The sequence below is a fragment of the Carassius auratus genome, chromosome 36 (genome assembly GCF_003368295.1).
Source record: "Carassius auratus strain Wakin chromosome 36, ASM336829v1, whole genome shotgun sequence".
Classification (NCBI taxonomy): Eukaryota; Metazoa; Chordata; class Actinopteri; order Cypriniformes; family Cyprinidae; genus Carassius; species Carassius auratus.
The window spans coordinates 16139757-16149524 of NC_039278.1; the positions used below are offsets into that span (position 1 = coordinate 16139757).

Sequence of the window (9768 nt, forward strand, 5' to 3'; positions counted from 1 at the left end):
TATATATATATATATATATATATATACAAAGAAGAAAAAACATAAAAAAAAATTTTTTTTGAGAATGAGGGCATGCCACTTGTCCATGTTGGCCTCTCTAACTTCGGTAGAGTATTCTTTTTTTCCTGTGTGTGTGTGGATGAGAGCAAGTCACTTAACTTGTCCATGTTGTGTAAGTGGCAGATGAATCTGCACCAAAATACAAAAGTTTGATTGGACACAGACTTTGACATCATAATTATGCATGATTATATGACACGTGATACATGGTTAGTTGCATTTTATTATTTGCATTTTGCTTTCTGTTTTTACTGTCCACAACAGACCTGCTCTCTGACAGAAATCTACTGTAAACGTGCACAATCACTGGGATGATATCTCTTCATCTCACATGCACATGGGCATCTGGATAAGACTGAATCAGAGGTATATTTTATATGATACACAGCAGCTGTTATCCATCCCCGCAGAGATCATAAAGAAGAAGCATCACCCATATCCATCTAGCTTGCAGACAATATAGGCTCCAGCACTCGACAGGTTGGTAAATGTAATGCAGCAGTAAAACATCACAGTGTTTGCTGTGCGTGCTTTCTTATCAGCAATGGAGCCACCTTTTGTCTGTCTTACTGTCTGTGTGGATTCAGGACTGTGGGCACTTATTTTTTTTCATTTTGTGCATTAAAACTGTCTCTATTTGCACTTCTCACTGAGGTTTTTTAGCCTTGTATGGTCTGTCTGTTCAAATACTTCTTGACTCTATAAGGACTCTAGACTCTCATGCATGTCAGCCGTCTGTCTGGTTCCAGATGCCTAATATTTGTTTGCTTTGATGTATTCCTTAAAGACACATTTTACATTCATTATGGTTATATATTTAATATTTACATAGCACAGGTTTGACCATGGCTCTTAAAATAAACCCCAAATAAGCAGTTTGTTGTGTTTTCATAATAAAAAGGAAAAGGGTGGATTTCAGTTTTAATAGCACTTTGCTTTGGAAAAAAAATATGTTTCTATACAGGGAACACTTAAAGAATCACTAGATGTTCAGGTAAATAATCTGAATTACATCACTCATAAATCAAAAATTTCTATCAAAAATAAAAAATAAAATGTGTTGACTGTGTTTTTAAGAATAAAATGTTGTATAAAATTAGACAAGCGATATTTAAACAAACCACTCTGTATAAACCTGCAGAATATAAATACTAAAGAAACTGTAAAGTTTGATGTATGAGGCTAGTAATCTAAATTCTGAAAGTACTTGTGTATCCTCATATAAATGCATTTTTGATAACTAGTGGAGTAGTGGATGTAAATTGAATTTGAAAAAATATATGAAATATATAATTACATTATTTTTCATATATTATTGTTACTATTTTTATTACATCATGTATGTGAAAATATCATATTTGTGATTATTATAATTTTTTGAGACAAAATGTTCAAATTCGTATTTGTTGTCTCTATGGACGACAATTATAATTTGAAATGCATATTTATTTGTATTTCTGTAAGGGCCTTACTTTCTTTCAAACCATTATGAGGGCATTTCTCCTCATTATTTGTCATGGTTTCCTTTAAATATACTGAAATCAGCAGGTTTTGTGGTGTTTGAAGTTAAAAATAAATCATCACTTTCATATAAAAACCATTACGTCTAATAAATTCCCACATTCGCAATGAAAACAGGTGTGTCCTTGTATGCTGTCTTATTTTTCCAAATAAAACTTCATATGCATTCTCATAGAAAACATGTAGAGGATACAAATACATAACACATAGGGTAACAATAATGCAGAGACATTCACAGATAATGTGCGCACTGTGTCTTTAAATCCCGTCTGGAAGGGGCGGGGCTTGCGCGTCCCTCTGCCTGCAGTGAAGCATTTAAAGCACCGCGCACACAGAAGACCCATTTGTTAACGAACCTCTCGAACTCTGTAATGATGGTCCTTTCGCATCTGTAGAGCTAAACTGAAGCTTTCAAACGGGTCGAACAGGGTCATTGCGGCATTATGAATTTTTAACGCCGGACACCTAGAAATCTGTCAGGAGATTAAGGTGAATTTAATTGCGTTTATCCTATTGTCTGTGTTTGTGGTCTCTCTCTGTCTCTCTCTCTCTCTCTCTCTCTCTCTCTATGTGCGTGTGTGTGCGTGTGTGTGCTGATGACGACAGTGACGTGTGCAAAGATAACATCAGATTCTGTGACAGGGCATCAGATAAGAAGTGTGTGTGTGTGTGTGTTCAATTTGGAGGGAAGCGTATATAGGTATGTTTTAATTCTAAAACGTAATTTATTTTATTTATATTTAATAATAATTTTATTATAGAATTTTGGTATTATAATAATAATACTAATGATTATGATGATGGTCAGCTGATGTGTCATAATATGTGACGTTGACGTATGTCGCTTCATTTCGAGGAACATCGGTCTATTTTAATTTAAAATTGTGCGAGGTGTGTTTCGTCAGGTGTGATAGAGTTTAAGTGACTCATCCCGCCAGGTTGCGGAAGCGGACAGGTAGATCGGGTATGGTTGCTTGGAGACCGCGGCGGAGGTGACACGAGCGGGGTGTGAACGCGCGCGACTGTCTCTCCTTCATACCTTCTCACAATGTCATGTCAGTGGTTTGTCAGGACGCAGATATTTCGTCATTTTAAGGCCACGTACTGGACTACTGGATTTTTTGTGACCGAATGAGTTGGCTTAAAATTGTATAAACTTGTAAGTGTTTGTATTCTGAGTATGCATACATTAGATGTGCTCTAGAACTGCTTTTGAAGTGTGCATATGCAGTATGTCAGGTCTTTCCAATAGATCCACTGCATGCTGTCAAGAACATTTGAATGAGAAAGTTAAGAAATTATATTCTGCATGCAGGAAATCAAGCCTATTTTTAGAACTAGTACTATTAACTACATCACTTTCACAATGAAGCACATTTGTAATCCAATAATGACATAATGTCACTATTGTCTTAATAGAGCTTAGTGAACTTGGACATATTTAATAAGTTTGCATCATGGATATTCCTGTCTAATACTGAGAAGCTGCTTTGAAACAATATATAAAGTGCTATAAAAATAAAGGTGACTTGGTAATGCAGAAGCATCATATCTCTTTACGGTATGTTTACTGTAATGTAATAAATATTTAGCAGTATGTTGTATGTGGCACTTAAGATGAATTAATGAATATAGTTATCAGTCTTAATAATATTTTTGGATTGTATTGTGACATTCTTGACCGGTTGTGTGAGATTCACTGATGTTTTTCTTGCACAGTGCAAATGTACCATTTTGGTTCCTGAGATTTAAATGTAGAAAAGGATATAATTCATAAATGTTCATTTTAAGTTGTTTTTTTTTTATAGAATGTTTCATGGGGTTTATGCCACAACGAGCACATTTGCCACGCTTTGTTTACTTAACGTCTTTGAAAAACATTGGCATTGTCTTACTGAAGGCATTGAGAAATGCACTAGGAAGTCTGTCCGTCTTGCACCTGTTGTGTGAGGAAGTGCTTGTCCCGTGGGGATCATTATCACAGATCAGGTTGCATTGTGTGCTCATAGTGACTGTATCCAAGGTCCAAAGCTTTTAGGATGCATAACTGCTTGCATATATGAACCGGATCAGAGACTGTAGACAGAAATGCACATCCCTGTTGAACCAACTGACCTGGTTTGATCACATACCCATTTATCAAATGGTATTGCAGTGCTTTCTTTGACTAGAGTTTACTTTGCAGATCACGCTCATTCTGCAGAAATGTATTGAACCATGCTTATGCATTGTGCATGTTGCTTGCAATAAAATGTTCTATAAAGTGCTAATTGCAGTTTAATTGGGTATGTGAGTTGTTTGTATCTCAGGAAGACCGTTGTAATGTCAGTGATTCGATAGCTTGTCAGCATGATATGTGTTTGTAAGCTAAAACCAGAATGAACCTTGCCTCCAGGTCCATCACTCTTCACGTTCTCAGGGTGTAAAGCTGGTTTCTCAAAGAGAAAAAAAAAAAAACGTTTTACTGGATTCTACTCTAGAAGCAACTGCTTTATACCATCTGCAATGTTACACCAAATGGTAACACTAGATAAAATTTCCTTTAAACACAAGTTGTGTTCCCAAGGCAGGAAATTTGAGACTCATTTGCATATATAATTTGACATTAGATAACTTCCTCGGAGTTTAGCATTTGCAATATACTCTCAGAGAGTCATACTTGCAGACAAAATTGCAGAGCAGAATTTCATCGAATGCAGCAAAGTGATAAATTGTATGCTGTCAATGCATCCTACATGACAGGATTGAGTCTTGTGGTGGGGTTTGTGCTGATTCGTTTGTGTGTAACATCTAAGAGAGCATTCGGTTTGGCTCTATCCTCAGGGCTTTGGGGGCATAAGTGTCGTTTAGTGCTGTCAAAATGAGCGCTTGTCATACCACAGGCTGTGAAGCTCAGTAGAATGTTGCTCAATCTTCTTTTCTGAAGGAGCGCGACTGGAGTCCCGTGCACATGGCTGATTGTATTGCAAAGTGAGGGGTCACAAGGAGGAGGTGCATTGGATTGTGTGCTGATAGCCCAGGGCACACTGCTCCATAAACAACTAGACAATGTCTCAGTTCTTCCACAACAACACCAAAATCATTGCACTGAATATTCATATGGTCATAATAGAGGTAAAGATAAAATTTCACTGCTCAAGGGTTGCTCTTTCATAGCTTACCGGAGCACTTGCTGGTATTTCTTTCAATTATTAACTTTTTCTTGGATAGTTGTCTTAAAATTCCTTGAAGAAATGTAAAAATTTATTGTAAATAAGGCCGATTATTGTCAGAAATACTTTTTACAAAAAAATACTGTTTTTGACTTTCTCCTTCAAAATTTCACATTTAATTCCGTGTTATTTGCCACTTTTTTGTCAATAATTGTGAAATTTCCTAGCAATTTCTGTGCAAAAAATTTTCTTATTGAGATCGGTTGATTGCAGAGTTGAGTTTAATACTTTGTGTTCTACAGTTTCAGCAGAAATCTCAACTTGTGAGATTCCTAAGTAATTTTTGAAAAGTCTCAATTCAAGCTAATTGCTGTATTGGAGAGACGGAGATAATAGAAATATCTCATTAGTTCCCCCCCCCCCCCTATGGGTTTGTATCATGATCTCACTCCGTGTTACGTCTCTTCTGAAAGATGAGAAAGACATATGAAATGACTGAGTTTCTTTTCTCAGTAAGAAAGAAAATTTGAGAAGCAGGGGACTTCAGCGTTTGTTCGTCATTTAATTTATTTAGTGCATTTGAGAAACACTTGAGATATTCCAGAGATTCATGCTCTTGTCCTCTCATGGCTGTGTTTCAGGTACAGGCCAGCAGCTGCCATCTTGGAGGGAGGAGCATTTCCTGGCCTGAATGCGAACCGACTGCAGCTGGAGCATGTCCACTGCAGGCTTGACTGCCCAGGAGATCTGTTTACCCGCACAAAGCCTATTCCTGCGGGGCAGCCATTGGCATAGCATGGCCGGAGCTAAGCCCTCTTGGAAATACCATGATCTACACAAGTGAGTGCAACACCAAAAGCACAAATGCATGTGTTTGAAATTTTACAAGACCCTGGACATGCACTGCATGACTGTGTAGAAAAACAGGAAATGGCCTGTGTGCAACATGGATCATATGACGTTAATGAACCTTGGATTTGTGTATCAATCTGATTAGCTTTCATGTTCTTATTCTGCAGCGTATACTTCACCATTGATTCTTCTACGGATTATAACCTTCAGTCCCGGCAACAGGTGCTGCCATCATTCCCCGGAGCGGAAAGTAAGTAACATAGCAATGTAAATCTCCTTATTATGAAACGTTCTCTCCAATTTACTCAGCCTCATTACATTCCAAACCTGGTGTAATAATTTTTCAAAAGGAGGCTTTTTAAGCATCTTTCTTTACATTTAGTGACAATAATTCAGAGCGACCTTTGACAAAAGCACCAAACAGCTCCAAAACACACCTTAAAAAATTATTTTACAACATTCATTATATATTGTGGAGCCATTTTTGATTTAAAAGCAACAGCAGTTGCTCACAAAAGGCCACTTTAGTGAAATAGTGTATGCGATACTTTTATGGTGTGTTTGCTGCATTTCCCCCCTCCTTTTTGAAGATTGACAGACAAAAATGCATATGGTTTTGAAGTGACTTGAGGGAGTAAATAATGGTATTTAACAATTCCTTATACATATATTACATACTATTGAGAGAGAGAGAGAGAGAGAGATAAGAAACATCAGATGAGTTAAAATGTAATGAATCAAAGTGTATGTAGCTTAAACCGTAGAACAAGGTGCTAGCAACACCAAGGTCAAGGGTTCGATTTCCAGGGAATGCACAAATCTTGGATGCAAGTCGCTTTACTGTAATGTTATGTTAATAGTATTTAATAATGCTGGAGAAAGTCATAAGCGTCAAGGTGAAGTGCAATTGGACAATTAGGTTTCATAATTTTCATAAAATAACTATTTATTCATTTCAATCTCAAACATCGCTATGTTCTCATTCTCTGCCACCTTCCCTTTTAAACAGAGCAGCAGACTCCTCTTCAGTCACCAAACAGCCCAGCAGGACAGCCCTTGCCCCCCAAAAAGCCCAGACCTTCCCAGCTCACCTTGCACACGGACCCTTTCCCGTCCAGCCCTGCCAAAGACGACCAAGTGGTTCCCTGCTTTCAAAGTTTAACGATATCCGACCGCATCAGTCCACCCCAGACGCCCAGCCGAGTCACCAAACCCCTTCCCCCAATTCCCGGCTCAGCGGAACTTTCCCCGGATCCGGCTACAGACAGTGAGGTAGAGTTCTTCAATGGAGATGACAGTCGCTGCCTAGTTTCCGAACCTTGCTCCAAACTCTCTCCGTTCCGCTACGGAATGCCCAGTCGGAGGAGTTGTGGACAGATTAGGGGCTGTGGACGGATTAACTATGCATACTTTGAAGGTCCAACAGCCAAGCAGAAGCCACAGCTACAGCCGCAAAAGCCAAGGCAGGAGCAGGAAACTCAGCAGAGGGAACAGGAGCTCCGTGACCACCACCACCAACAGCAACTGCAGCAAAACTGTCTCCGACAGCAGGAACGTACGCAAAGGAAGCTGCGGCGCTCTCATTCCGGCCCCGCTGGCTGCTTTAACAAACCCACCTCCTTCCAGCTCTCCTGTCACCACCGGCACACACAAGGCCTGGATAAACCAGAAGTTCCTCCCAGAGTTCCAATTCCACCACGACCAATCAAGACGGGAGACTACCGCCGCTGGTCAGCCGAGGTGTCATCGGGAGCCAACAGCGATGATGACCGACCTCCGAAAATACCTCCCAGAGAACCTTTATCCGGCGGGAGTTCCCGCACCCCGAGCCCAAAGAGCCTTCCAGTGTACCTCAACGGGATCATGCCCCCAACACAGAGCTTTGCCCCGGACCCAAAATATGTCAGTCGCGGCCTGCAGCGGCAGAATAGTGAAGGCTCCCCGTGCATTCTGCCCGTCATGGAGAACGGCAGGAAAGCAAGCACCACGCACTACTTCCTTTTGCCACAACGTCCGTCGTACCTGGACAATCATGAGAGGTATTTTACGGACAGCACAGCGAGTCGAGGAACGGACACCTCCGATAGACACCAGATAGACTTGGTATGAAATAACTGGTTTGTCTGACGACCCCCAAGACTTTTCCGCTGCTTTGTCGCAGCTTTGCTCTTGCGCGCCGAGCGAGTTACGTAAGAATTGCAGTTACTGGGATTTCTCTTGTTTTGCTCTCAGCCTGGAAACAGTTGTAACAGTTTTCTTAGAGCGAGCTCGGAAACTATTTTGATGTTTTTTTTTTATTTTTATTTCATTGTTATGTGAAATGTAAGTGTTGAAAGATAACATGGTGCAGTTGTTTGGTATAAGCTGGTCTGGTACCTCAATACTTCAGTGTTGTAAATTTTCGTAGGCATTTTATATTGCATTGAAGATTATTTTATGTCTTGGAACATGTAGTTGAAAACGTTCATCTGCTCATAGGGACATAGGGTCAGTAAATGCTTCTTTGTTTGTGTTGTCTACCATATATGAAGTATAAAAACGGCCTAACTTTTTTAAGGCCGGCAATTTTAAATGAAGGTTATTGCAATGCATAATGCATGCACGCACGAAATCTGACACATGCACACTATTTCGCAGTTCTTCTGTTTGACTAATGATCTCACCTTTTTGTCTGTACAATCTGTGATCTTTATTGTGTGTTACATAGGAACAGGCCAAGTATCGCTTTTCTGTTCTAAGCTGTGTGTGTGTGTTAGTGATACGAGAGCTGAATGTGTTACATTTGCCCAGTTTTGGCACTACTTTAAGCTTTTATTAGCTGCTTATAACGGCAGCTGAAATGTTGCCCTCTGAATGAACAGAGTATTTCCGATCCCTGGCTTCTTGCTGAGGTGTAGTGTGTTCTTTTGTTGCACAAAAAGCAATACTTGCAAAACCTGTGAATGAGTTTCTCTCCTCTTTTAAAGTGCTGTCTCCACGTGAAGCTGTGAGCTATTGTCTGCAATAGGATTTCTCAAGTACTACCTCCCATTATAATTCTACTTCATAAATACCCAACTACGGATTACAAAGGCTCAACAAATACAACCTCTTTTGATGCACACAGGTCCATACGAGGAAACCGTTTCCGCCGATCTAAATTTCTTCATGTTTCGCCCCGTTCAAAGCAGTCAGTCATTAACACTTCCTCAACGAACACCTCTTCGACCAATTTTTAAGAGCTACGTGGCGTTAAAGTCCATGTGTGGTGTGTTTGGCCGAGCTCACGCATACTGATCTTCCTGTTACTGTATGTGCATTCCTGTTAGACATGATTACAGTGGGTGTGTGCACCTGAGACTTTGGCTGCTGGCAGCTGGTGAATTAGATGTTTTATTATTCTATATTGATTCCAGAACCATCGTGATAACACAGTAAATGTAGCAAGTGCCATGCAATTTAAAAAGGGGAAAGCAAGACTATAAAAACATGCGTTTTGGAAGCTCTGAGGTCAAGTACAACTTACCACCTCACGTAGGGATTTGAAATCATTAGATGCCATGTTTTCGACCCTTTATTTTACCAGTTTGTATATCAGCAAATGTTTACATTACACTTTGTTATTTTCCTTAACAGTCTTACTTAAAACAAAAAATGAAGGCAAGTTCAAGAAGAAATAGACATCTCTGCTGTGTTGTGTGTGTGTAAGCGTGTGTGTGTGTGTGCGTGTGTGTGAAAATATATATAAAGCAAAGTGCACTGAGAAAACAGTATGCCGTGATGTGTAAAAGTATTTAACATCGTCCTCTTACCCAAACTGAATAGTTTTTAGTGTATTGTATCCTTTTAAAGTCATAAAAATAAATACTTATTTATGAATCAAGTTTGTCTTTATCTGAAATTGTTGTATTTGGTTCTCTAAAGTACTTTGTATCTCTGTGAAACGCTGAGATATAGCCGTTTTGCCTGTTTTATCACATCCACGCCCCTGTGCTCTGCCTCATTAATATTGGCCTGGCTCCAGACAGGAGGAAGGTGAACTGTACTTCTGCACTTTACAACTGATCTTAGATCAGTTCTGTGGTTGCCTTGTACGAAGATGATGGGTATGTTTGAAGGGATGCGTGTCTCAGAGCGGTTTTACAGGGCACCATCTAGTAAACCTGAGAATTACTCATATAGACCGGTATTTTCTGCCTTGCTG

General features: G+C 39.6%; 1 protein-coding gene across 2 annotated transcripts; it reads left to right on the forward strand.

Annotated features, from left to right (window-relative positions):
* The first annotated feature begins 1907 nt into the window (after positions 1-1907).
* LOC113055419 (ERBB receptor feedback inhibitor 1-like) lies at positions 1908-9447 on the forward strand. 2 transcript variants are annotated; one of them, XM_026221721.1, is made up of 4 exons: positions 1908-2070; positions 5375-5573; positions 5753-5835; positions 6595-9447. In XM_026221721.1, the coding sequence occupies exons 2-4, from the start codon at positions 5425-5427 to the stop codon at positions 7692-7694; spliced, it is 1332 nt and encodes a 443-aa protein (XP_026077506.1). In that variant the 5' UTR covers positions 1908-2070; positions 5375-5424; the 3' UTR covers positions 7695-9447. The 2 variants fall into 2 exon arrangements, with proteins under 2 accessions (XP_026077506.1, XP_026077507.1); XM_026221722.1 differs by lacking the exon at positions 1908-2070 and adding an exon at positions 2167-2281.
* Positions 9448-9768: the final 321 nt, after the last annotated feature.